The sequence below is a fragment of the Peromyscus maniculatus genome, chromosome 17, assembly GCF_049852395.1.
Source record: "Peromyscus maniculatus bairdii isolate BWxNUB_F1_BW_parent chromosome 17, HU_Pman_BW_mat_3.1, whole genome shotgun sequence".
Lineage (NCBI taxonomy): Eukaryota > Metazoa > Chordata > Mammalia > Rodentia > Cricetidae > Peromyscus > Peromyscus maniculatus.
The window spans coordinates 1,709,786-1,737,610 of NC_134868.1; the positions used below are offsets into that span (position 1 = coordinate 1,709,786).

The window sequence follows — 27,825 nt, forward strand, 5'->3', positions numbered from 1 at the left end:
AGTTGAAGAAGTGAGAAGCAGAAATTATTTAAATTTTTATTAAATATACTCTCTTGGCACAAATCTTTAAAATATATAAACATTATATATAAACAAAATGTTTTCATGGCATCAAAATAGAACTCCAGACTGGACAGTGACCATGGGAGAGGGCAGCCACAGAGGCCAAGAGCCCAGGCCAGAGCTACTGGGAGGCATGTGGGCAAGCAGGTCAGGGACCTGTGACCCCCTCACCTCTCCCACCCAGCCGGCTGCCCGATGCAGGGCTCTGCCCAGCCATCTACATGGTGCCACCTGTCCTATCCAGCCTCCCGGTGTGGGGTGCCCTGCCTCTCCACCTCGGTGTGGGGGCCAGGCAAGGAACAGAGTGGACAGTACACTCACAAGAGGATGAGGGTGGTCCCTCACAGCCACCGCAGGGTGCCTGGGGACATGGTGGGGATGGCCCGTCACCATCTGCGAAGGAGGCAGGGAGATGGCCGAGCATCACAGGCACAAGGTAAGAAATACAGGAAGAGAAGGACTGCAGTCCAGACTGAAAATGCCTGGGGGTCAAGCCGCCCTGCGCAGGCCCCACGTGTGAGATGGCTGCCATCCAGCCGTGGGAGCCAACACCCAGCTCACCTCTGCGCCAGAACTGGGTTGCACAGGGCAGGGGCTTGTGTGTGCAGACCTGTGCCAGGATAAGTGGAAAACTAGAATCTAGAGGCAAGGATTGCTGCAAGGTGGAGGCTAGCCCTGGCGACCCACTGAGGGGCATGCTAGCCGGGCTTCTGGGGGGCTGTCTCAAAGACCCCAAATCACGAGCCCCAGGCCCCAGGAAAGGCATGAAGTCCCTGTGACACATCGGGGACCCCAGGAGAGTTCTCCTTGCGATCAGCTGGATGGTGGTCCCCAGGTGCCCAAGTCACCTCTGCACTTTCTCACAGGCCACGCTGCCCATCGTGGCCTTCATTTGGCCTCGCTAAATGACAGCCTGGGTGGGGACCAGGGACCTCAGAAGGCCCAGAGTTCAGGGTTGGGCAGTTTCAGGAGTTTGCGCCCCATCTCCATGGGTGCTGTGCAAACAAAAGCCTTTGGGCCTGCATGGTGGCCCGGGTAACGTGCTTTGGAAGACATCCCAGGTGAGGGAGACCCACATGGGCATTTCCAGTGGGGCCTGTACCCGCACCTCCTGCCTGGTGGCCGTGGGGCCTCCTGGAAAAGTCACAAGCCAGGGAATTGGCAACAATCAAGTGCAGCCCTCAGGAATGGGATGGGCACAGTGCTCTGGGGAGAAAGCTGTGTGGGCAAGAGCAGCCATCTGTCACCTGGGAGAGGATGAGCAGCATGGTGGAGGGCTGAGGGACACAGGAACAGCCAGCCACCACTGAGCAAGCTGCGACCCCCAGTGCGTGGCTTTGAGAGAAGGGCCGTCACATCTGCAGGCCAGGCACGGTCGTAGCAAGAAGGGATGGGCTCTGAGCCCAGTGTGCTAGTGGGCACTAGAATCAGCAGGAGGCCAGGCAGTGCAGCTGACCCCTTAGGGGCCTTTGGGTAACACCCCTGGGAGACTCACCGGCCACTAGCAAGGAGCTGAAGGGAGGGGCACAACCAAGATCCATCACCACTTTGCTATGGGCTCTCGGCCCCAAGCCAGGTCCCACCCTCCTGCCCATCCTCAAGGTACCATCAGGGCTGCCAGCCTACAGCTGCATGCCCTCAGCCCACCAGCTCACCGTCCACTGCTGTGTGGGCCTAGCTCTGCAGCCGGCGCAGCAGGATCTGCATGAGGTCGAAAGTGGTGAAGCTGATCCCCACAGCAATCGGGCCCTTCAGCCAGTTCATGCTCAGGCCCTTGTAGAGGCCCCGCACGGCGCCCTCCTCACGCACGATGGAGCGCAGAGTGCTCAGGATGGAGCCGTGCTGGTGGCCCGTCACGCCCGCCGTCTGCATGCGCCGCCGCACCACGTCCAGAGGGTAGGAGGCTGACTGCCCGATAAGGCCGGCACAGGCCCCGAAGACCATGCGCTCAAAGGGGTAGGGCTGCGGGCGGCCGCTGTACTCTGCAGGGCAGAGGGCACGTGAGCGCCACACTTGCAGAGCCGAGACCCCACTTGCAGGCCACCCCCTCTTAGTTCTGGTGTGGGGAATGGGACCCAGGGCTTCATGGAGGCCAGGTCAGTGTTCTGCCACCGAGCCACACCCCAGCCTAACATAAGACACATTGTACAACCGTGAGACTGACAAGGTTACCTAGGCCACATGTACAATAGTCTCCTCATCTACGGGGACAGTTTTCAGTGCCCCCTCATCTGTGGGGGTGCGTCCTACGATTCCCCCACGGAAGCCTTGAATTCTTAAGAGTACAGGGTACACAGATGGCGTCCTCCTACCTCTGCCTGACTTCAATAAACGAACGAGGAATGCAGTGATGTGCAGGGACATCTCAGTGTCCTGCTGGGGGCTGCAGGCATGGCTCCACAGAGCAAAGGCCCAGCCTAGCCCACACCATAGGACAGGAAGATACAGGCCTGCTGCTGTGGGTTCTAGGGTCACAGCGGCCAGGGGTCACCAGGCACCTGCAGCAGGTACAGCCCAGGCTCAAGTCACCTCGGATGGACAGGCTCTACTGTTGGTGTTCCGTGACAGTCTCACTGGCTAGCCCAGACTGGCCTCCACCTCCTGTCATCCTCCTGCCTCAGCCTCCTGAGGGGGACGGCAGGCGTGAGCCACCACACACAGCTAGACCGAAAGGGTTTTAACTGCCTGTATCTGTAGTGTGCGCAGACTTCCTTCTTTTCCGAGTCGCCAGCTGAACGCAGTGCGACAGCTGGGCAGCCAGCGTCTCTGCATCTAGCGGCCTGCCTTGCGGCCTGCCTTGCGGCCGTGCCAAGCCGGGGGCAGGTGCAGGTTCTGCACACACAGAGCCGCTGCACGGAAGGGGCCGTGAGGGCCCAGGACAGGCCACAGACAGGCCACTGTCCTGCCAACCAACTGAGATTTTCATACAGGGTCTTGTTATGTAGCACAGGCTGGCCTTGATCCCGCAGCAATCCTGTCTCATTCCCCTGACTGCTCAGATCCCAGGTGCACCACAGTCCCAGCGAGAGGCCTCAGCTCCCCAGAGACTTACTACTTAACAGAACACCGGGGGCGGGGCTGCCGCCCGTTTGCAGGGTGTCTCCCTCAAGTTCAAGAGGCTCTGGGTTTTAGTTTTATCCCTAGCACCTCCTAAGATGAGTGTGGGGGGACAGCCTGTGACCCCAGTGCTGGAGAGGTGGAGGAAGGAGAAAGGCAGAATTTAAGGTCTTTGGTGGCTGCAAGGCAAACGTGAGGCCAGTCTGGGTTACATCGGGAGACCTTTTCTAAAGAACTGCATAAAAATGAATGGACGCATTAAAGGTTACAATCCAAGCTCCTGGGTTCCACCTGACACAGGACGTCTTTGAATTGGGCTCTGGGTCCCTGCCTGTCCTGTGTGGCTCTGGATGAGAAGAGTCCACAGGGACACCTCCCCGAAATCCCACCTCTCCACCTCTCCTTACCTCGGTGCAGGCTCTTCAGTGACTCGTACGTAAAGAAGCTGAGTCCTGCGTAGGGAATGACACCCAGCACAGTGGGTATGAACCCGAAGTACAGGGTCTTCAGCCCTTCCTCTCTTGAGATGCGGATGAAGACGTGGAAGATGTTGCCGTACCTGCCGAGACCACGTGACCGGGCTTGGTGCCTGCACCCCACTCACTCCTCCCGTCCAGGAGGATGAGGGAACTCCATGGAGACGGCACTGCCTGCTCTGCCAGACACGAGGCTGGACCAATGCTCTGTACATGTGCCAGGCAAGTGTCCCAGTACCTGAGCTGCTAAGTGGACCAGGCTGGCTTTGAACTCAGAGACCCTCATATCTCTGCCTTGATGCTCAGTCCTCCAGCTCTAGTTTTTCTGTTTGTTTTGAAGCAGGGCCTCACTACATAGGACTGGCTGACCTCGAACTCATAGCGATCTGTCTGCTTCTGCTGGAATTAAATGTGGTACCACCCCTCCCCCCACACCTGGCTCTCTCTCTTAGTGTGCATGGGTGTTTTGCCTACATGTAGGTCTACACACACATTGGAAGAGGACAGAAGAGGGCATCTGATCTCCTGGAACTAGAGTTAGAGACAGTTGTGAGCCACCACATGGGTGCTGGGCATCGTCCAACCCAGGTCTCTGCAAGAGCAGCCAGTGCTCCTCACTGCCCAGCCAGCTCCCCAGTCCCGTTATTAAGGTACTCGTTCACTGCCTTGTTTGTTGAGAGGGGTCTGGATCTGTGTCCCAGGCTCAACTGGGAACCCTGACGCCACTTCTGCCTCCCCAGTGTCTGGGTCACAGGTGTGTCCCACTGTGCCCAGTTTCTTATTTGGTTTTGCTTGTTGTTGTTTTTAGACATTTAGTTATTTACTGTGGAGCAAGGGGTGTCGGTGGCACTGAGCACAGATGCAGACCAGAGGACAGCTTTGGGGTCCATCTTCAAGGGCTGCTGACCCTTGGCTTTTTGATTGTTTTGTTCAGAGACAGGGTTTCTCTGAGTAGCCTGGCTGTTCTGGATCTCACTCTGTAGACCACACTGGTCTCCATCTCTCAGAGATCCGCCTGCCTCTGCCTCCTGAGTGCTGGGACTAAAGGCATGCGCCACCATGGCTGGCTACCCTTAGGTATTCTTTGAGACACAGTGATGCTTTCTAGAATCCTGCAGAATCTCACTCATTGGAGGGATCCCCAGTGAGCACCCCCACATACACCTCTGTTGGTAACAGCAGCCAGCATGGACCCCAGGGTAGGACTCACATTTCCTTGGGCGTCACGGCCATCCTCGCTCTGACCAGGTCCAGAGGGTAAGTGAGGGAAGCAGCTGTGGTTCCCGCCAGGGCTCCGGCCAAGAGGCGGGGCCACGGGGGCAGGGCTCTGCGGAAAGCAGAATAAGCTGAGGCCTGGGTAGGGACGGGGATGCCCACACCTCAGCCTTGGGGGTACAGAAGAACAGGAGCCCAGGAGGGTTCCAAGCGGCCGAGCTTATGCCAGGGTCAAATGCAACCCCGGTCTCCCTCCCCATGAGCAGGAGGGGCGCCTTCCCCAAGGCTGGACAATCCGAGGGGTAATTCAATGACACTGAGAAGACAGCGCAGGGGAAGGGAGGGAGGGTGGGGCGAAGGGTGAGACGGGAGGCTGTGGCCCTATAGGAGGTGTTAGTGAGGGGCACAGCCTGGGCAAAGAGGAGCCGGAGGGGGCGAGTGATTTGGGAGGAGGGGCGGGTCCCCGTGGGCAGGAGCCTTACTCTCCACGGAAGCCATAGTAGTGGCCCAGGACACGCTTGTACTCCTCGTGAGCGCTGAACTGGATGGCAGCGTATGGAATCACGCGAACCATGGTGGCCGAGTTCCCACGCCAGAGGCTGAGGAAGCCCTCATTGAGGTAGGTGAAGTAGAGGAGCCGGAAGGCCTCCTGGAGAAGATGGGGGGTCAGCACTTCTTTGCCGCCACCGGCCCTGGGCGCACTCTGCGGGCAGCACCCTCGGATGCAGAGGGTGGGTGGTGGCGCCCCTCCCTGGGCCTGCCCAGCTAGTAGAGCCTGAGCTGTGATCACCTGGGCTCCCTGCACCCTGCTTTCAGGCCCCCTCAAATGCTGATTGTGTCTAGTGATGGACAGAATCTGGGGTGGCGGGGCTGGCTGGGAGCCCAGCACACAGCACAGGGTTGTTGATCTGACCGTGACACCCTCAAAAGCGTTCCAGAAACAGGCTTCCAGTCCCACCCACAGGACAGCAGCCTGCCGCTCCTCCCAGGAGGCCTGTGCCCGCTGGGCTCCTGGGAAACCCCGACCACCCGCTCCTAGTCCCTGTAGCAGCTCACCTTGGCAGAAAATCTTTTCGAAGACACTGGAACAAACAAAAGCACAGAGACCGTGAGATGTAACGGTCAGGCTCCGGGCTCTGGGGCCTGACCCTGGCTTTGCACTGGTGTGGGCGGTGGACAGGAATGTGGTAGGGTGGGGTGCTCCGCCCAGGACCCAGGACGGGTAGTGGAGCCAGCACAGGGCGCCGCCTAAGAATGGCAAGGGGCTTGGGCAGAAGCTGTGAGGCTGTGTGTTGGGGATGTACACTTGGGAGGGACCCCAGTTCTCTGACCCTGCTGCCCGCCCTGAACCCGAGCCTCCCCAGGACAAGTGCCAAGGCCTCTTGGTCTGCTCTGTTCTTCAGGCCCCCACCCAGCACAGGAGCACTAGCTTGCCTCCCCAGGCCCCCACACGCCGGCCTCGCTCCACACTACATGTCTTTAGTCACCCTATGGGCCAGGAGGCTGAGCTATGTAGGCCAGAAGGACTTGTGGGAAAGATCCAGAAGTACAGGCCCCAAGGCTGAGGAAATCCCTGCCCAGGGCCTGGAGCCACAGCCGTGCTCAGACAGCAGGCGTCAGGGATAAGACAGTCACACAGAGGCCTGCTCTTTCTCTAGTCATCCCTCCATGTCCTGAGCAGCCAGGGGACCCAGCGACAGCCCCTCTTGCAGAAGCTGAGGGAGGCTGCATCATCTGACCATAGGCAGGAGGCCCAGCCCCAAAAGTTATAACAATGTCCTCATCCAGGCCCCCGAAAAGGTGACTGGGTTTGTAAATGAAGACTGTGGGTGTGGCAGACTCAGGGTACAGGCAGGTGACCCCCAGCAGTGACTGGTATCTCTGAAGAACACGGGCTGGGTGTGGTATCAAAGACATGTGATCCCAGCACTGAGGAGGCTGAGGCAGAAGGATTTCTTCAAATTCAAGGCCAACCTGGACTCTAAAGTGAATCTGAAGCCGGTCTGGGCTACAATATGAGACCAAGTATAAGTCTTGGGGCTGTGGAGAGAAGGGGAGGTGACCGCCGGCCGCTTCCATAATGCACAAGGGCAGAAGCACAGGCCTTACCTTGGAAGATGATCTTGGTTCGGTCCAGCGGGGCTACTGCTGTCTTGGCAAGTGCACCGGCCAGGGCTCCGGACAGCAGGGAGCTGAGCACTTGCCTGTGGTCTCTCTGCAACAGAGCACCAGGTCACAGGCTCAGAAAGCAAAGTGGTCACCACGTCCTTTAGTGTTGGTGTGCATGAGTGCACCTGTACGTGTGTGAGTGCACCTGTACATGTGGAGGCCCGAGGCCAGCATCAGATGTTCTCCTCTCTCACTGGTGTTTCTCAGTGGATCTGGGGCTTCCTGACTCAGCTAGACTGGATGGTGAGCAGGCTCCAGGCTCCTCCAGTCTACATGCCTCCCTGCCTTAGCCTGGCCTCACAGACACATGCCGTCGCGGTTCCACAGGTCTTGGGGTCTGAACTCTGGTCTCCAAGCTTGAAAAGCCGTCTCCCTCAGCCCTTTTTCCTTGTCTTTTTTGTTTTTTGTTTTTTTGTTTTGGTTTGGTTTTTTGAGACAGGGTTTCTCTGTGTAGCTTTGCACCTTTTCCTGGAACTCATTTGGTAGCCCAGGCTGGCCTCGAACTCACAGAGATCTGCCTGGCTCTGCCTCCCCCAAGTGCTGGGATTAAAGGTGTGCGCCACCACCACCGCCTTGTCTTTCTTCTTCTTCTTTTTTTTTGTTTTGTTTTGTGCAATCATGGCTGGCCTGGAACCTGCTTATGTAGACCAGGATGGCTTCGAACTGACAGAGATCCTCCTGCTTCTGCCTCTGGAGCACTAGGATTAAAGGCGTGTGTCATGTGGCTCCTTCCTCCACCCCACCCCCACACTTTGAGCCAGGACCTTGCTCCATAGCCCAGACTGTCCTAAATCCTCAGCTACCCAAGTGTGCACTACCATCCCTGGCCCACCTCCCATTCCCTATTCAGCCTCAGTGTCCTTTGAAATCCTTGTGCAGTTAGCCTCTTGGGAGTGAGGCTGACAGTTACCCCTGGGAGTTGTCCTGAGCTATCATTCCAACTTCCTGGTTTTCACAACCCCCTTGGCCAATCCCTGGCTTCCCATTCCCACCCTTGTTTGTATAACTACAACATGGCATTTTGAAGCCAATTTTATTTATTTATTTCTTCTTCTTTTTTTTTTTTTTTTTAAGATTTATTTATTTAGTATACAGCATGTATGACTGCAGGTCAGAAGAGGGCACCAGATCCCATCATAGATGGTTGTGAGCCACCATGTGGTTGCTGGGAATTGAACTCAGGACCTCTGGAAGATCAGTCAGTACTCTTAACCTCTGAGCCATCTCTCCAGCCCCTATTTATTTATTCTTTTAAATTTTATTTATTTATTTATGAGACAGGGTTTCTCTGTGTAGCCCTGGCTGTCCTGGAACTCGCTCTGTAGACCAGGCTGGTCTTGAACTCAGAGATCTGCCTGCCTCTGCTTCCTGAGTGCTGGGATTAAAGGTGTGTGCCACCACCGCCCAGTACTGGAGCCAAAATTTGGAGCTGAGATCACAGGTGTGCACACTGTACCCAGCTGGTAATCAGCCCCTCCATGGGGCTACCATAAGGGCAGAACAGCACGCAAGTAATGGCTAGCAGGCAATGCTGGGGATCCAGTGGCCACCAGGGGGTGATGCTGGGGATCCAGTGGCCAGCAAGGGGGTGATGCTGGGGATCCAGTGGCCAGCAAGGGGGTGATGCTGGGATCCAGTGGCCACCAGGGGGTGATGCTGGGATCCAGTGGCCACCAGGGGGTGATGCTGGGGATCCAGTGGCCACCAGGGGGTGATGTTGGAGATCCTGTGGCCAGCAGGGGGCGATGTTGGGGATCCAGTGGCCACCAGGGGGTGTTGTTGGGGATCCAGTGGCCACCAGGGGGCGATGTTGGTGGTCCACAGGCGAGGGTAGTAGTGAGTGGTGACTGAGTGAGTTCACTGGTGGTGGTGTCTTCAGTGGGTCAGGGTCGGGGGGCGGTGTGTGGGCAAGAGCTGTACCGGAGGCTCTCTGGAATGCTTAATGCTTTCCATTCTGTCAGGCAGTCAGCTAGCCTCAGAAAGACTATGCATAAGTACCCCGTTAGTGACTTCCCAGCTGGCTCTGGCAAGTGCATCCTCTTGTCCCCCTGACAGTCCCAGGTGCCTCCTGTTACCCAGGGAAAGGTCAGAAGGACCACAGGGCACTGCCAGCTCAGCCACTGACCCCATGGACTTTGTGACTGTTGGTGTAGTGCTTGCCAGGCCGAGGGAGGCCTGCGGCTGTGCCAGCCTGTGTGGTGAGTCCAGCAGGACATCACTGGCAGCAGATGCCCACAGGGAACAAGGGTGGGCCAAGCTGACTGACTGGCTGTCGTCAGGGTTTTAGAGATGGGTTTTTGCTTTACAGCCCAAGCAGGCTGGGAACTCGTGACGCTCCGGCCTCAGACTCCCGAGGAGTGGGACTACAGAGGCGTGCTAGCTTGCCCAGCCCCGCTCTCCGGCCTCAGACTCCCGAGGAGTGGGACTACAGAGGCGTGCTAGCTTGCCCAGCCCCGCTCTCACTTTTAGAGGACGGTCTCCTTCAACTGCAGCAAGACTGCCACCTGCTCTCCACCCTTTAGTCCCTGCTCTCCACCCTTTAGTCTCTGCTCTCCATCCTTTAGTCTCTGCTCTCCATCCTTTAGTCCCTGCTCTCCACCCTTTAGTCCCTGCTCTCCACCCTTTAGTCCCTGCTCTCCACCCTTTAGTCCCTGCTCTCCACCCTTTAGTCCCTGCTCTCCACCCTTTAGTCCCTGCTCTCCACCCTTTAGTCCCTGCTCTCCACCCTTTAGTCCCTGCTCTCCACCCTTTAGTCCCTGCTCTCCACCCTTTAGTCCCTGCTCTCCACCCTTTAGTCCCTGCTCTCCAGTGCCTCCCGCAATGGCGGGTGAGGCCTTGGCCTCCTGCCAGCTGTTGGGTTTGGCGGGATTCGTGCATCAAGTAGGCTTTGATGATGCCTCAGGAGCAGGTGTCTTCTCGTGATGCCTCATGGCCCTTGCTCACAAAAAGCAAAGATAGAAATGATACATGATATGTGGAGGAGTGAGGGTGGTGAGGACTGTACTGCTCTCTGCTGACCCAGTGAGGACCCCGGAGACCACCCTACAGCACTGGCTCTCAACCTGTGGGTCCAGACCCCTTTGGACTGAATGACCCTTTCACAAGGGTCACCTGACACCATCAAAAAACACAGCTATTACAATACAGTTACGAAGTGGCAATGAAAATAACTGTGTGGCTGGGGGTCGCCACAACATGAGGAACTGTACTGAAGAGTCACGGGGAGGGAGATGGCAGTACTTGCCTTTGCGGAGGCAGCCCCAGACAGAACCGGTTCGGCATCTTCGCGCAGGCGCACGGAGCCTTCCTGCACACCATTACCCATCCCAGGCGTGCTGGACAGGGGGAGACTCAGTCCTGAGGAACGAGAAAGGCTGGGTAAGAGGAGCAGGAGGTGAATGTCCAGCCAAAGCCGACCAGGCCAGCGCCATGGCCTTTCCCTTACTGGACTCTTGGCTCTCCATTCCCAAGATGGAGAAGATGCCCTTGCTCTTGATGTCAGTCCAATGCTGAGGCCCCTGTGCCCTGGGCTGAGGCTTCATCCTAACAAACGTCTCTCTTTCCTGTCACCTGCACGTGGCCATCGCAGTCTGTTTTTCTGGACCAGTGCTAGCAGAACCCGCGTGCCCAGAGCACCTGCCCAGCCCATCCAGGGTGGTCTTCCAGCATGGTCTAGACCCAAGGGTTCTCTTCGACACCGGCGGCCTGTGCTCTGCAGGAAGAAGCTGTGTAAAGGAAGGCCTTCTCCCTGCACTCTTCCCTGAAGACCTAGCCCCGCACAGGCACCTGTGTTCAGACCCCACCTTCTCAGGACACTGGACCTCAGGGGAAGCAGGGATGGAGGAAGGACAGAGATGCACGATCTAATCACCAGACTTGGTGGTACAGGACTGTCACCCTACCATTTGGGAGCTGAGGCAGGAGGACCTGAGTCCAAGGCCAGTGAGCTTAAGGTCAGCCTGGCAACAGTAAAAAGTAAAGGAGAGGTGGGGGTGTGGCCCGGTGGGGGAGGTGGGGGAACATTGGCCCGGAACCCATCACTGAGGGGCTGGGGGCATGGCTCAGGGGTGGAGCCTCTGTGTAGACATACCCGACCCCCACCCCGGGGAGGGCATGGCTCAGCAGCAGAGCTCTTTGTGGCCTGTAGAAGGTGCTAGTTTCTAACCCCAGTAACTTAAGAGAAAGAAGGAAGGGAAGAAAGAAAACACAAACACAAACAAAAACAACTGAGGCTGGGACAGGAACACAAATGTGAGGTTGCACGCAGTACCCTGAGGTGCTCAGAGAGGGCGTCCCAGGGTAGGAAACAGGATGGCAGCTGGAAGGTGGGAGGAGGACATGTGAGTCTCCAGGACTCCACACTGAGTAGATGAGTAAGATGCTGCCGAAGGAAAGAACTCTCCTGTGCAGGGAGCCCTGAACTCCCCAGAACTTACATGGTCGAAGGGAAAACCCGACAAGCTGTCGTCCTCCGACCTCCTTGTGTGCACTGGGACTTGTGGGTGGGTGTGCTTTCTCTCTCACACACAACCTCCATACAAATAAATGTAACAAAAAAAGGAAGTCGAGGGGCTGGAGAGGTGGCTCAGAGGTTAAGAGCACTGACTGCTCTTCCAGAGGTCCTGAGTTCAATTCCCAGCAACCACATGGTGGCTCACAGCCATCTGTAGTGAGATCTGGTGCCCTCTTCTGGCCTGCAGGCATACATGCATGCAGAGCACTGTGTACATAATAAATAAATAAATCTTTAAAAAAAAGTAAGTCGAGGTCCCCAGGAGGCTGCGCAGGCGCTGAGCAGACAGGACGTTTATGGAATGTGGTGCTTGTGCGCATGTGGACTCTGGGCTCTGAGGCAGGCTGTGCTCCACTGCGGTGTGACAAGGGCCTTCCCTTCTGCCCTGACTCTCAAACTCACCTCCCAGCGGAACTGTGAGAAACAGGACATGCATGGTGAAGGGACAGTGACACAGGTGTGTCCTTGCCTAGTGCATGAAACTGTCGGACCAACAGCACTGCCAGGGAGGAAAATGAAGAGGTCTGGAGCCCAGGCAGGCCTGTGCACGCCTCTCACTTCAAGCTCAGGAGGAGTTCAAGGCCAGCCGGGGAAACACGAGACCTTGTGTGTGTGTGTGTGTGTGTGTGTGTGTGTGTGTGTGTGTGTGTGTGTGTTTTTTTTTTTTTAAATAAAAGGAAGGACTAGCCTGTCCTGGTGCACACGTCTTTAATCCCAGCACTTGGGAAGCAGAGGTAGGTGAATCTCTGAGCTGAGGCTATTCTGGTCTACAGAGCAGTCTACAGTCCAGGCAGCCAGGACTACAAAAAAGAAGAAAAAAAAAAAAAAAGGGAAGGAGTTTAGGGAATAGCTCTGTGGTAGAGCTTTTCATGTGTAAGGCCCTGGGTTCCATCCCCAGAGGAATGACAAGGAACAGATCAGATGCTGTCTTTAAACCCCGAGTCTGGCCCGAGTCCAGATAAGCCACTCCAGAGCTTAACTTGACATAGCTGAGTTAGAAAGTGAGTGATGCTGCTTCATAAAGCCAGGAGTATCCTAGAATCTCAGCCGGCTCTCACCAGCTCCAGTGACACTCCAGTCCCATGAGGGGGGACAACCCCCCACCCTGCAGTCTGCGGTACCTAGCCTGGGCCCCTCAGGACACCGGCTTCCTCTCAGCACCCAGACTCCTGGATATCCCAAGGAGTGACAGCAGCCCAGGAGTTACTTCTGAGGATGAGGCAGGAGGATCGGAAGCTCCAGACAAGCCTGAGCTCCACAGGGAGACCTCGTCTCAAAAACAGAAAAACAAAACAAGTGAAAGGAAGCCATTTCTGTCAATGTTTACCCTGAGGACGGCCAGGCCGAAGCTCAGCACGGCCCAGGGATCCAGGGCTCATCCAGAACAGCTGACTTGCAAGTTCAATTGTGCATTCCTGGGAGTCAGTGTGGAGCTGAGCCCCTCAGGGAGCTGTGCTCTGTACAGAAAGCCGTGCTCGTGAGCCAGCCAACCACCATGCAGGCTGGGCTTACATGAGGGGCCAGGGTGGGTGCTGAGGATGAGATGGGGTCCCATGAGAATGAGGAGCTGCTGCAGATCAGTGGACAATGCTTGCTGGGTTCCACATGCAGCACCTCAAAAAAAAAAAAAAAAAAAAAAACAAAAAACAAAAACAAAAACAAACCAAACAACTACCGAGGGGCTGGAGAGGTGGCTCCGCAGTTAAGAATGCTGGCTGCTCTTGCAGAGGACCTGAGTTCAATTTCCAAGCAGTCACATGTTGGCTCACAAACATCTGTAACTCCAGTTTGAGGGGACTGGACACCCATTTCTGACCTTGGTAGGCACTGCACACATGTGATACACAGACTTACATGCAGGAAAAACACCCATACACATGCAAATAAAAACAAATAAAATTACCACAAGTAAGCAATATGCAGGGTAAAGAGACTAAAACTACCCGGGCCGTGGTGGCGCACACCACTAATCCCAGCCCTCGGGAGGCAGAGGCAGGCGGATCTGAGTTCGAGGCCAGCCTGGGCTACAGAGTGAGGTCCAGGACAGGCACACAGAGAAACCCTGTCTTGAAAATCAAAAAGAGACCAAAACTAGGGCCCGGGCTGGGTCTCGGTCGGTGAAGTCAGGAAGCCATGGTTTCCGACCTCAGCACCACACGACAACAGGTGCCGTGGGACATACCTGTCACCCCAGCACTCAGGAGGTTCAAGGACAGTCTAGGCAACAGAGTGGGGAACCGCCTCAAATGAATAAATAAGTAAAATGAAAATGACAGGCCAGGAGTGTCACGGGCTGTTTCGGATGTCCTGGCTGTCGGGTGACGGGCCTGCACTGCAGCGTCCTGACAGCAGTGCCTTTGGGGCGGCAGGACCACAGCAGGGCACATGCAGAGCACTAAGGGAGGCACCCTCTGCAGGGCTTTGTGCTAGGTGGTCTCCTAAGGTTTCTGAGCCTTTGGTGAAACTCTTCACCCACGGTTGCCCTTGGCCTCTGTGTGGAGGGGTGAGGATGGAGTGACAGGAGACACACATCACAGACACGGCACAGGAGCAGCTACTGTGTGTCACACGCCAGACCTGCCCTTCTCTAATCTGTCTGAGCTGAAGATGGCTAGGTCTGCTTTACAGATGGGGAGTGAGGATCAAACTCTGACAGAGCATATGCCTAGAATCCCCAGTGAGGGGCTGGGGGCGTGGCTCAGGGGTGGAGCCCCGCCTAGAATCCCCCAGTGAGGGGCTGGGGGCGTGGCTCAGGGTGGAGCCTCTGCCTAGAATCCCCAGTGAGGGGCTGGGGGCGTGGTCAGGGGTGGAGCCCCGCCTAGAATCCCCTAGTGAGGGGCTGGGGGCGTGGTCAGGGTGGAACCCCCGCCTAGAATCCCCCAGTGAGGGGCTGGGGGCGTGGCTCAGGGGTGGAGCCCCTGCCTAGAATCCCCCAGTGAGGGGTTGGGGGTGTGGCTCAGGGTGGAGCCCCGCCTAGAATCCCCAGTGAGGGGCTGGGGGCGTGGTCAGGGGTGGAGCCCCGCCTAGAATCCCCCAGTGAGGGGCTGGGGGTGTGGTCAGGGTGGAACCCCCGCCTAGAATCCCCCAGTGAGGGGCTGGGGGCGTGGCTCAGGGGTGGAGCCCCTGCCTAGAATCCCCCAGTGAGGGGTTGGGGGTGTGGCTCAGGGTGGAGCCCTGCCTAGAATCCCCAGTGAGGGGCTGGGGGCGTGGTCAGGGGTGGAGCCCCGCCTAGAATCCCCAGTGAGGGGCTGGGGGCGTGGTCAGGGGTGGAGCCCCTGCCTAGGATCCCCAGTGAGGGGCTGGGGGCGTGGTCAGGGTGGAGCCCCGCCTAGAATCCCCAGTGAGGGGCTGGGGGCGTGGTCAGGGTGGAGCCCCTGTCTAGAATCCCCAGTGAGGAGCTGGGGGTGTGGCTCAGGGGTGGAGCCCTGCCTAGAATCCCCAGTGAGGAGCTGGGGGTGTGGTCAGGGGTGGAGCCCCGCCTAGAATCCCCAGTGAGGGGCTGGGGGTATGGTCAGGGGTGGAGCCCTGCCTAGAATTCTCCAATGAAAGGCAGTGGGAGCGGTGGGGTTACATCCTAGGCCATGTATGGCTGCCCCTTGCTCCCTACCCCCCACTGCCAGCAGCCTAAAATCTACAAAAATCCCCCATCTTCTGTAGGTGGGGAGGCTGTGACCTGTTGATCCACAAAGGTGACAGTCACTGTGACTCCAGGTGGTTACTGGTGTGCATTTGTAGTTGCTCACTCGCCCTCTACTAAGGAATCTCCCTTACTTTTTGGAGATGTTCAGCCAAGCCTAGCACGGGACTCCAAAGCTGCAGGAGATCCCTAGGGAGCCCAGACCTCAAAGCTGTCCTAAGAAAACATGTGTTCCTTAATTAAGCCTTCACTGATCGCAGAGGAGCATCCACAGGGTCGGGGTGGGGAGGTTGGACATCGTTCCCAAAGCCAGAGAGAACATCACCCTGCCACAGGCAGTGTCCCGAGCAGCTCAGTGCCCTGGAAGCTGGCTCCAGCACTCGGGGAGTCCCTCTCTGAAGTCATGACAGAAGTCAGTGTCTGAAGCACCAGGCTAAGGGCTGGTTAGCCTGCCCTTGCTGTGGCTAAGGCCTCATACAGCCTAGCAGAAGACGGGGTGGGGAAACCCACGTGAGGGACGGCAGGCAGGGTACCCAGCCTTGGCCTGAGGCTACCCCAGCATTTTACAAGCCTGGGGAGGGGGACAGGAAAGCACTCTGAGAGAGGCTAAGAGACTAGGCCTGCATGACTTAAAATCTTGGGCAGGCAATGGTGCCTAGTGGGGAGGCGATTTCCCGGCCGGTGCAATTATGTGGCCTCCATCTCCTGCGCTGCCAAACAGCCTGTGGCCCTGCATTGGAGGCTGTTGCAGGGGGTCAAATCCAAGGTTTGGGCTCTATATACCAAGACTTTTTTCAGGTAATAATAATCACCCTGGCCTTCATGAGGCACAAGACCAGACCTCAAAGGCAAAGAAGAGAAGCAGATGCGCCAGCTGGTGCTCTGGAGCGCCTGTCCCCAGACGAAGCTAGGTGGGGTTTGGCTAGAGATGTCGGGTCAGGAGGACGCGATGGGGTTCCTGTACACAAGCGGGAATGTGAGGATTCTGTAGAATGTGCCTCGCCATTTGTGAGGCTCTGCTCCCCAGAGGCAGCCAGTTAGGTCAAGTGGACAGTGACCCATGGTGACTTGAAAAGCAAACACGGAAATTGTCTGCGAGAGCTGATGGTGTAGGCAGCTTGCTGAGCAGGCACCGGGTCAAACAGAGCGTCGGCACCGAGCATGCTCACAGTTTCCGGAACCACACAGAGGGCCGGCATCTGCACTCCAGCCTGTATTCTGTCCGCTAGGGAGGACACACTGGGGTCTAGGCAAACAGCGCAGCGCTTTACAGAGGGGAGGGGTGGGAACACAAGGGGACAGCAGGGGGCGCTGTTGTGGCCCTGTCTCTACAGCGGCAGGGACCAGGCTTTGTCTGGGGTCTGCTCCAGTCCCTCTCGACCTTCCCCGACGTCAGCATTCCGATCCCCACCCTGACTTTCTGATCTGTGTCGCCTCCTGTCTCCTCCCCCAGCCTCTGTTGCTCAAGATGGGACAGGCATGGGGACGCTGCCCGTGTGTCCTCCCAGTGCTGGACAGGGCAGCTGTGCTCTCAGTGAGCCTGGGGAGACACAGCCCAGGGGCTCAGCGCTCAGGCCTGGACCTCCTAGTTAAGGTGAGGTCCCTAAGCGTCTCTGGGCAGAGTGGCCATTTTGCCACCTCTGTGCTCTGCTCTCTATGATCACTTTGTTCCCCCGCCTCTGTGTGTGTGTGTGTGTGTGTGGGGCAGATGAAGTGCCAACTATGAAGCAGGGAAAATATTGATCTGTGTGACCCAGATTGGTTTGTAGGAATAGATATGTCTTCTATCCTGTTTTTGTTGTTGGTGTTTGTTTTGTTTTTAGGTTTTTTTTTTTTTTTTGAGACAGGGTTCCTCTGTGTAGTCCAGGCTGTCCTGGAACTCGCTCTGTAGACCAGGCGGGCCTGGAACTCAGAGATCCACCTGCCTCTGCCTCCTGAGTGCTGGGATTAAAGGTGTGCCACCACCGCCCGGCTTTGTCTTTGTTTTTGAGACAGGGTCTCATACAGCTTAGGCTGGCTTGCACTCCTGATCCTCCTGCCTCAGCCTCCCGAGTGCTGGGTTTATAGATGTGCAGCACCATGTCTGGCTCAAAGCCAATTTTGTTTGTCAGCCTGGGTTTGAACTGAGGCTTCCTGGGTGTTGAGAAACTGCTAAAGCACTGAGCTGTACCCAAGTCCTCTTCCCAACAGGCTCTTGTGCTGCTATTCCTTGAGGCTGGCCAAAAACATGCTGTGTAGTTGAAAACAACTGTAAACCCCGGACTCTTCTGCCTCTACCTCCTGAGTGCTGGGAAGACAGGAACGTACCCCACACCTGGCTCAAACTAACTTCTTTTCAGCAAACACTGCACCACTGAGCTACCTTGCCCTCTCCCGTTTCACTGTTTTACTCTGGCCATCACTCCATTGCCCACACAAGCAAGGTGGGCGGGCAGTGATGCCGTAACAACCCCCAGACAGCAAGTGGGGAGGTCAGGTGAGGAGCACACGGAGCACGTGGGAGACGTGGGTTCCATCCTCAGCATCCTTGAGTGTCAGACCTCTGGCTACCCAGGGGGGCCACCACCTGCACCACTGCTCAGGATGCAGCTGGAGGTTGCGGGCCTGCCCTATAGCTAGAAGGCATGACTGTTCAGTGACGGTCTCCAAGCCTGCAGTGGCTCCCACAATGACAGCCGTCAGAAGCCAATTACCACCTGTCTGCCGATGATAAGGGCTGCTTTCTCTCCTAGTTCATGGAGTTTGGTGTGTCTGGCGTGGCGACTGCTGGCTGCTAACCCTGACTGCCTGCCAGCCTCATTCTGTGCTCTGGAGACAATGACTGGCCCCCTGGCTGGGAGCGCTATGCATGTCTCAAAAGACCCAGACAACTCTGGACACAGGGCACACCTGCTGACCCGGCACATGGGATCTGAGGTTACAAGGCCAGCCTGGGTGGTATACATGGACAGTCCCAGGCCAGCTTGGGCAACTTAGTAAGACTCTGTCTCAAAAATGGAAAGGTACATAGAGGAGTGGGGTACATATAGCTCAGTGGGAGATTGCTTATCTCTGGGTTCCATCTCCAGAACTGAAAAGGAAAAATTAAAAAAAAAAGGCCAGTGAAACGGCTCCGCGGTGGAGACTTGCTGTTGAGCCTCCTGGCCAGAGTTCCATCTCTGGAACCCGCTTGGTGAACCAAGAGAGCTGACTCCTGCCAGTGGCCTCTGACCCCCAACACATGCTGCAGAGCACACCCCCTCCCCCACCACAATAAACAAACAAGTGGACATAAAGTCACCGTCCTCTGTTCTCGCCGACCCACACTATCACCAGCGGCCCTCGGATGTGCACTCACGCCCCGATGCTGGGTCCCCCTCGGTTACTGCTGCTTACCTCCAAAAGCCCAGGTTCTCACCACATGGGGTGCACTACGGTGCTGTGCACCTGGCCACTCACAGTTATTTGACTGACAGGTAGGTAAATTACCTGGACACAATGAACTCCACATTTTCATGCTTTGCTCTGCTAGAAAAATTTTCTGCATTCTTCGAAACCCATCCTAAAAATCCCGTCCTTACTGTTCCCAGTATTTCCTGTGCCTTGAGTATTCAAGAAGTGGTTCTTCAGCCGAGCAGAGGTGGCGCACGCCTTTAATCCCAGCACTCAGGAGGCAGAGGCAAGAGGAGCTCTGAGTTCAAGGCCAGCCTGGTCCACAGAGTTCCAAGAAAACCAGGGCTACCCAGAGAAACCCTGTTGTGAACCGCCCCCCAAAAGAAGTGTTTCCCTACCCATTTTTCCTTGATCCCCACTTAGACTGGGGGTCATAGAAGGCCAGGGCCTAGGAAGGACCCAGATGTGCAGCATCTGCTTGGTGCTCTAGCCGTGCCAGCTGTTCCCGCCCTTGTGCCCACTGCTGCCCCCGATGGGGACGGATCACACTGCTGCTCTAACAAGACGGAGCCTGACAACCAATGCTCTGAATGGGCCACGCACCTGCCAGCCCAGCACTCCCCACCATCTTTCTGTTTATTTGTGAGATGGGTCACACTCTGTAGCCCAGGCTGGCCTTGAACTCAGAGATCCTCCTGCCTCTGCCTCCCCAAATGCTGGGACTAAAGGAGTGTACCATGATGCCGACCTCTTTATTTGAGAAAGGGTCTTACATATGGCCTTGAACTCAACTATATAACCAAGGATGACCTTGAACTCCTGATCCTTCTGCCTCCACATCCTGAGTGCTGGGAGGAAGGATACTTTTAGCTGTTCTCTGCCATGTTTAAATGCTGTCTGCTCTACGGAAGGGCATGAGAGGCAGCAGATCCTCCTCCCGCCACACTGGGAGCGGGGCACCAGGACTGTTTCCTCCAGGTCAGGATGAGGGAACCACACACTGCAGAGGAGGATGCAGTGGCCGCAGGATTCCTGACAGCAGCCTAGACTCCTGCTGAGAGCTGCCAGAAGTTTGCTGCACCCACCCATTCTGCAGAAAAGAAAGCCACACCTGAGGAAGCTGTGAGCTCTGCCATCTGCGCTGTTTTTCTTGTCCTAGGTCCCTAAACAACACCTTGTTACAACTGTGGGCACAGCACTGACACTATTTCAGCTTCTAATGACCTAAGATGACCTGTAGTCTCAGGACCTAGAGAGCTTGGCACTGCAGCCACTCAGAAGGCTAAGGGAGAGGAGGACCAAAGCCAGGGGCTGGAGAGACAGCTCCGAGGTTAAGAGCACTGGCTGTCCTTGCAGTCAGGGGTTTGGCTCCCTGCACCCACACGGTGCCTCACAACCATCTGTAACTGCAGTTCCAGAGATCTAATGTCATGTTCTGACCTCTGCTGGCACCAGGCACATGCGTGGTGCAAATATATATGTAAGCAAAACATCCCTACACACACACACACACACACACACACACACACACACACACACACACACACACACAAAGAGCCCACACCAGCCTGGGCTACAGTGTGAGACCCTGTATCAAAATTAAAGATAAAAATGGCTAAGGAATATAACTCATAGCTAAATGGGAGAAAACTTGCCTAGCATGTACAATGCCCTGGGTCCCACGCCCAGAACCACAAAAACAAATGGAGGGCATCTATGGGGGAAGCCAGACATGGCAGCACACACCTGTGATCCCAGCTTTGGGAAGGCTGAGACAGGGGGACAAGTTCAAGGCTAGCCTGGCCTACATGGGGGGGGGGGACCTTGTCAGAAAGAAAAGAAGGGAGGGAGGGAAGGAGGGAGGGGGAAAGTGAGAAGAGGAGGGAAGGAGCAGACAGACAGAGAGGTGAGGGACTTAAACAGAGGGTTTAGGAACCAGCATGACATGAGCAGCTCGTTATCTGACTGGATTCACTCTGCATGTGCGTGCGTGCGTGCGTGCGTGCGTGCGTGTGTGTGTGTGTGTGTGTGCGTGTGTGTTTTGAGACGGGGTATCAAGTAGCCAAGGCTGGCCTCCAGCCTGGTACATAGTAGAGGCTGACCCTCCTGCCTCATCCTCCTAATGCTGGGATGCCAAGTGCTGGGCCACAGGCAGGTAGCACCATGCCCAGCTGTTTTCCAGAGTCTGGAAACAACGTGGGCCACTCTGAGTGAATCTCTGGCCTCCTCCCGCCTACCCACCCCAGCGTTGGCATCACATGTGTTTGCTGTGTTTCTGTAGGCAGGACAGTCACCATGCACCTCCTGTATTCCCTCCCTGTAGCTGCTGTCACAGACGGCCATGACGCGGATGACGTGGGACTGCAGAGAAGAGCCCTCTATTTGGCTAGGAGGCCTGGTGGAGGGGTTGGCAGGACCAGGTCCCTCTGTCCCAGGCCTGGTGGCTCCCAACAAGCCTTGGAGGTTTCTGGCTTGTGGTCCCATCACTCCAGGAGCTCCTTTACATCCTGCCGGCCCTCTCCCTGCCAGGTGTCTCTGTCATCTCTTCTCCTCATGAGGACTCCAAGATGACAGTTTCTGGACATCTCTGGCACCACTTTTGAAACAAGGTCTTAACATACAGCCCAGGCTGTCCTTGAACCCAGGGATCCTCTGGCCTCAGCCTCCCCAGCGCTGGCTTGTGGAACCTCCCTGGGCTTGCAGTGGAAGCTTAACAGCCAATAATGAGACAATAAACAGTGAACTGTAGTAAAAGTTGTGTGTTCTTCTCCTCTGCTCCCTTCACAGAGCAAAGGCCCCTGGGATGTGAGCAGGCTACAAGACGGTCACAGCAAAAGAAAACAGATGTCCAACAGGCACATTTAAAAATAGTACATGACCCAGGAGGCTCAGCAGGGACAGCCTGTTACATGTTACTTATTTTATACACTTTCTTTTCACACCACATACTACTTCTCTTTCTTTTTTATTTTACCTATCTGTCTGTCCGTCCATCCATCCATCCATATATCTACTTACCTATGTATTCTATCTATCTATTTATTTTTGAGACTGGGTCTTTTAAATTTTTCCAAGACAGGATTTCTCTGTGTAGCCCTGGCTGTCCTGGAACTGACTCTGTAGACAGATATCCACCTGCTTACTGAGTGCTGGGATTAATGGTTTTCTTCTCCTCTTTTTTCTTTCTTTCTTTCTTTTTTAGGCAGGATCTTACCATGTAGCCCAGGCCAGCCTGGGATGCTCTATTCTCCTTCCACAGCATTCTGAAATTACAGGCACGCATCACTACTGTCAGAGAATCTTACTTTTCAGGCATTTAGTAGTTAACATTAAGAATGCATTTCTGGGGCTGGAGAGCTGGCTCAGTGTTTAAGAGCACTGACTGCTCTTTAGGAGGACCCAGGTTCAGTTCCCAGCACCCACATGGTGCTCACAAACATCTGTAACTCCAGTTCCAGGAAATCCGATGCCCTCTTCTGGCCTCTGCTGGCACTGGGCATGCATGTGGTACATAGAGGTACATGCAGGCAAAGAACTCATACACATAAAATAACCATATCTTTAAAAACCTTCCACTGCACTTCTGACTCCGGGAGATGGCTATGTGGGTACCTGCTGTAAAAGCAAGAGGACAGGAGTTCTAGGTACGTGAGCGGGCTCATCAGATGCAGGGGGTTTGCTGCCAGTCCTGATCCTGAGTTCCACCTCCGGGCCCACACGGTAGAAAGAACCAACTTCCACAAGTCCTCTGACCTCCATCAACACCTGCTCCTTGTCACACGCACGCCACTCACACTTCTACCCACCCTCCACAGATAAATAAATAAATGTAATTTACAACTTCTCAAAGAGGACCTGAGTTCAAATCCCAAGCACCCACATGAAAATCCAGGCATGGTCTTGTATGTATATTAACTCTAAACAACATATAAAAACCAGGAAATACACATGCAAAAACAGGATAATCCCAGGAGCTTGCTGGTCACCTAACTAGCCTAGTCAAAATGGCCAGCCTCGGGTTCAGTGAGAGGTCCTGTCTCAAGGGAATAGGGTGGGATGGGAGAAGACACCCAACATCTGCTCCATATACATACCCAGGTGTGTGCAGACGCACCTGGACATGCACCACCACTACACAAACACGAACACAGTTCTGGCAATGCTCAGCAGAGCAAAAGCTTGCTGCACAAGTCTGAGACCCCGAGAAGCTGCCACACAGCACTGAGGACCCCTTGGAGCCAGGTGTAGTGTTAAGTGTGCATCTGTCATCCCAGAAGTGAAATGGGAGGTGCAAAAAGCAGAGTTTCTGGAAATCAGGGCCAGTCATCCTGGCCTACACAGTTGAGAACAAGGGACCCTGTCTGAGGAGGAACACCCAAGGTTGTCCTTTGATCTCCAGGCATACACCACGACCTGTAAATATGCACTCACGCACAGAAAGATAAAGAAAAAATAAGTAAACAAAATGCATGTTTTTGTGTGGTACTGAGAATGGAACCAAGACTTCCTAGGGTCTGGCGGGTGCCCTACATCTGTGCCATGCCCCTAGCCAAAACTGAAATGGTTATTTTGCCCTTGGTTCTTTTTTTTCCAACATAATATTTTTTTTTTAGTTATTTGGGAATCTCATGCAATGCACCCCAATTACACTCACCTCCCATTCCTCCCAGGCCCACCCTCTCATCCTTGCATACTCCCCACCAAAAATATAAAAATAAAAAACCTCCCAAGAGCTGGAGAGATGGCTCAGATGGCTTAGGAGGCAGAGGCAGGTGGATCTCTTGAACTCTATGCCAACCTGATCTAGAGTGAGTTCCAGAGCAGCTACGGTTATGTACGGAGACCCTGTTTCACAAATGATAGGTAGATAGATAGGTAGATCGATAGGTAGATCGATAGGCAGTTAGACAGACAACAGATGGTCTGGAAGCAGAGCTCCCTGGTAAAACCCTTGCCTAGCTGCCATGAACCCTTGGTCATCATTTCAACACCAAAACAACAGGTGACTAGTTCTTCCTGTGTGTATGAGTGTGTGTGCATGGGTATGTGCAAGATTATGCATGCATTGTGTATGTGTGTCTGTGTGCATACATGCATGCACTTATGCATGTGTGTTCTTATCAGGTGGCTCCCTGGAATGGTACTCTTAACAGCTGAGATAGTTCTCTAGCCTAGTAGTCCTCAACCTGTGGGTCTTGGCCCCCTTGGGGGGGTTCCATATCAGATCTTCACATTACAATTCATAACAGTAGCAAAATTACATTCATGAGGTAGCAATGAAATAATTTTATGTTTGAGGGCCACCACAATATGAGGAACTGTACTAACGGGTCCCAGCATCAGGAGGGTTGAGAGTCAAGCTAGGCCTGCAGGCCAGCAAGCCCCAGGGACTTACGGGTCTCTACCTTCCTGCCCAGGGATTCCACACTTTTCTCAGAGAGGTTCTAGGACTCAGGGCCTCACGTCTGTGCAACAAGCGCTGGTCAGCCATCTCCCCTGCCCCACAACTGTTCTCCTTGGGGTGCCTTATCCTAAATATCAAGACCCAAGTCTGGGTGCCACTCACGGTCAGAGGTGTCATCCTCTGTGTTAATCTTGACCACCCACTCCATGACAGCAGGTCTCATTTGGTCTCCTCTCCAAGATTTCCCCTAGTGCTTTGCAGAGAGGGGCCTGGGATACATCCTGGTCTCTCACCTCACTGTGAGGAGGATCAGAAGTTCCTGGTGAGGCCTGCTTCCTGAGCCTGCAGTCTACAGGGGGAGATCAAAGGCTGCTGCACCACTGCTAACCTGCCACAGGGGCAGGCCTGAGCCCTTAAAGCAACACTGTCTGAGCTGGCTACTGGAGGAAGCAGGCCTCCCACCTTCTCCCCAAGAGAACAACGGCCAGTTAGGAGTCCCCTTGGCTGGGCCCCGGCAGCTGCACCTCAACAAGAAGGCAGGGGGCACTCTGAGGGGCTGCACATGGGGAGTGGGCTGCTGACCCCCCCATGTTCATTCCCTACTGGCCCTTGTGCAGCAGGACCCTGTGCAGACCCTGCAGACGGCTATAATCTTGCTATTTAATAACTGTTTTTTGCTTTGCTTGATACAGAGTCTCAAGTAACCCAAGTGGATCTTGAACTTGCTGTGTAGCTGAAGATGACCTTGAACTCCTATACGCCTGTCTCCACCTCCCAAATGCTGGTGTGTTGGCTATTAGCAGCAAATAAGCACTTCTGGGGCTTTTTGGTTGTTTGGTTTTGTTGAAACAAGATCTTAGAAGTCAAAGCTGGCCTCAGTATTGTCTCAGCTTCCTTTATGCTTGGATTACAGGCCTTCACCACTACACTCACCAAAACACTCAGGTGGTTAACATTACTTTTCTATTTGTGTTTTGTTCTGACAGGGTCTAGCTAAGTATCTCACATTGGCCTTGAACTCACTACCCTCCAGCCTCAGCCTCCCTGGAACTAGGATCACAATACTGATTTATTGGAAACAGAGTTTCACTATATAGCCCTGGCTATTCTGAAACTCACTATGTAGACCAGGCTGGCCTCAAACTCACAAAGATCCACCTGCCTCTGCCTTCCAAGGGCTAGAATTAAGTGCACCATTGCTAATATGTACTGATCTTTAACTACATATATCACTTACATTATCAAAATTTAATTTTATATACACATTTTATAAATGTGTATATAAAAGAATAAGCTGGGCAGTGGTGGTCCACGCCTTTAATCCCAGCACTTGAGAGGCTGAGGCAGGTGGATCTCTGTGAGTTTGAGGCCAGCCTGGTCTACAGAGTGAGTTCCAGGACAGGCTCCAAAGTTACAGAGAAACCCTGTCTGGGGGGTGTAGGGGACTGGCGGGGGAGAATGTGCACACAGAGGCTGAGCAGATGGCTGCAGGTAAGAGCTCTTGCTATAGGCGAGCATGAAGGCCCAAGTTCAAATCCCCAGCATCCATGTAAAAAGCCAGGCATGGTTGCTGGAGAAAAACCAGACATCCTCCTCTGGCCTCTGTGTGTTCATGCACAACTGCACAAACATGCACACATCTCACATACGCCACACTCATACACAAAAAGAACAGCTGTATACACACATATGCATATATACATGGCACATATAAACACAACCTTATATACAAGTATATACACCATACACATATTCTTATTATATATTTTTTGCAAGGCTTGGGGGTGAAACCCAAGGCCTTGAAAATACTAGGGAAGAATTCTACTACTGAGCTGTACCCTGTGACCTTGCTTGAAATCGAATGGAAAGTCCCAAAGGCTACAGTTTCCACAGGAGAAGCTGAAGGTGACATGACCAGGAGGAACATTCTGGCACCATCCTCAGTGAAGGGAAAGACCATTGAAAGTGACAGCGGGCAACCTTATAGGAAACAGACCTTTATGATCTACCACCGTCCTCCTTCTGTGCTGCACACACGTAAAACAGGCTCAGGAGAACTACAAAGCTTCCAGAAGAATCCTTCTCCCCCAACCCAGCCCCCCCCCCCTTTTCACCAGAAGCTTTAAGCAGTTGAAACACTATCCCTCTCAACTCTGAGAAGTATTTCCTTACTGTAGAACAGTCAAGGAGCCTGGGCAGGTCACGGAGAGGGCCCGGTCTGGCCACAACCAACAGCACCCCAGATGTTCAATACCCCACCCGCCCACCCGCCTGCCAAGGCCTGGAGACACATGCTCGGGCAGCCACCTAGGGGCTGTGCCTTCCAGCTAAGCATTTCCGGATCCAATCAGTCACGACTTGGGAGAAATGCCTGGGAATGGGGTGGAGTGTGGTAGGGTTCCCCTCCTCCACCTCTTCCAGGGAGATAAACACAAGCAACCAGCCGCTGACAGGGAGTGGGCTGAAGGGGGACAGAGCCCGCAGCAGCATTCTAGGGCTTCAGCTCTGTGGCTGGTAAAACGGGGGTCACTGTGGGGACCAGGCTGACAGCATTACTCTAAGGCCAGAAACGACCTGTCTTTTTGAGACAGGGTCTCTGCATAGCACAGGCTGGACATGAACTCCCAATCCCCTGCTTTCACTGCCAAGTGCGGAGACGACAAGAGCACCACCACCTGGCGTGTGTGGTGATGGAACCCAGGGCTTCCAACCAGCACTCTACCAACCCAGCTCCAGTCCCGCCGCTTGCTCGCTTGTGCCCCCCCCCCCCCCCAGGCTGTCTCTAGTTCACTGTGTGGAAACTCCCGATCCTTCCACCTCTACCTGTCCAGGGCTGGGATGACAGATAACACAATAATATTATATTAGCGGGGCAGGGGCGGGGGAACCATGGAGCCCATGTGGACTTCAGAGGACAACTTTTGGAAGTCGGTTCTCTTTCTGGATCCTGGGGATGGAACTTGCTGGGCCATCTCACCTGCCCTCAAGCACACTTCATGAGAGTTCAATGACAGCCTGGGCTACGGAGCAAGACCTTGACCCCGAAAATAATCAATACAAATACAATAAAAGGAAAAAGCAGAAATAAATAAAAAACACCGTTAAAACAGTAAGAGGCCAGGTGTACTGGCGCACACCTCTGTCTAATCCTAGCACTCCGGAGGCAGAGGCAGGGAGATCTCCGAGTTCGAGACCAGCCGGCTCTACACAGTGAACCCCTGACTCCAAAAGCAAACCACCCCGCGCATAATCCTTTAAAACTACAGGGGAACAGTTAGGTGGGCTTTGCTTTGGGAGTGGAGCGACGGCTGAGCGACGGGACCGGGAAAGGCACGCAGGTGCACGTGTGCAGCAGAGGGCAGCCGCAGCCGGGTGGCCCCCGAAGCTTCCACCCGGGTCCGAGGAGGGACCGGGGCTGCGGAGGATGGGGAGGGATGGGTCACCGAGGCACGGGTGTGAGAGCTGCCACCTCGGCCTCCGTGGGTTGTCACCCGCAGGGCAGCTCGGGGTGAGACCAGGGCTCGGCCTGGCCGTGCGGACCCCGAGGACGCGCGACACAGTGAGAGGGGATCTGTCACCTCTCGGCGCTCGCGGCGCTGCTGTCATAACGAAACGGCCCGTGCCGCGCTTCCTCCCGGCCCGGGCCTCGTGGGCCCCGCCACCCCGCGTCGCCCCGTGGCGTCTGCGCTCCCGGGGTCGCGCTCACCTGCCCGGACGCCTCCCGCCGCCGCCGCCGCCGCCGCCACTGCCACAGCCGCCTCAGCCGCCGCAGCCCCGCCTCGAGCTCCCCGAGGCTCGCGGCCCGGGCGGGGCCCAGGCCGTGCCGCCATTGGCCAGGTCCTGACCAATCAGCGTCGGAGACGGCGCGAACTGCGAGGCATGCCGCGGACGGACACTCTGCCTGACCAATCGCTGACGG

General features: G+C 55.2%; 1 protein-coding gene across 2 annotated transcripts; it reads right to left on the reverse strand.

The window, feature by feature from the left end:
• Positions 1-22: 22 nt before the first annotated feature.
• Positions 23-27,764, reverse strand: Slc25a42 (solute carrier family 25 member 42). Of its 2 annotated transcripts, none has more exons than XM_006995462.4 (8): positions 27,613-27,764; positions 10,225-10,337; positions 6,921-7,026; positions 5,868-5,893; positions 5,294-5,460; positions 4,807-4,923; positions 3,528-3,679; positions 23-2,045 (listed from the first exon to the last, which is right to left on the reverse strand). In XM_006995462.4, exons 1-8 carry the CDS (start codon positions 27,734-27,736, stop codon positions 1,738-1,740), a joined length of 1,113 nt encoding a protein of 370 aa, XP_006995524.2. In that variant the 5' UTR covers positions 27,737-27,764; the 3' UTR covers positions 23-1,737. The 2 variants fall into 2 exon arrangements, with proteins under 2 accessions (XP_006995524.2, XP_076409167.1); XM_076553052.1 differs by lacking the exon at positions 27,613-27,764 and adding an exon at positions 24,069-24,101.
• Positions 27,765-27,825: the final 61 nt, after the last annotated feature.

What these genes read in the sequence shown, in the direction of transcription:
- Slc25a42 (XM_006995462.4), bottom strand. Translation starts at nt 27,736, where the DNA reads ATGGCGGCACGGCCTGGGCCCCGCCCGGGCCGCGAGCCTCGGGGAGCT. An exon ending in CTGGGGCTGCCTCCGCAAAG is followed by an intron (nt 7,027 to 10,224) that starts GCAAGTACTGCC and finishes GCTCTGTTGCAG; the next exon opens with AGAGACCACAGGCAAGTGCT. An exon ending in TACTATGGCTTCCGTGGAGA is followed by an intron (nt 4,924 to 5,293) that starts GTAAGGCTCCTG and finishes TGCTTTCCGCAG; the next exon opens with AGCCCTGCCCCCGTGGCCCC.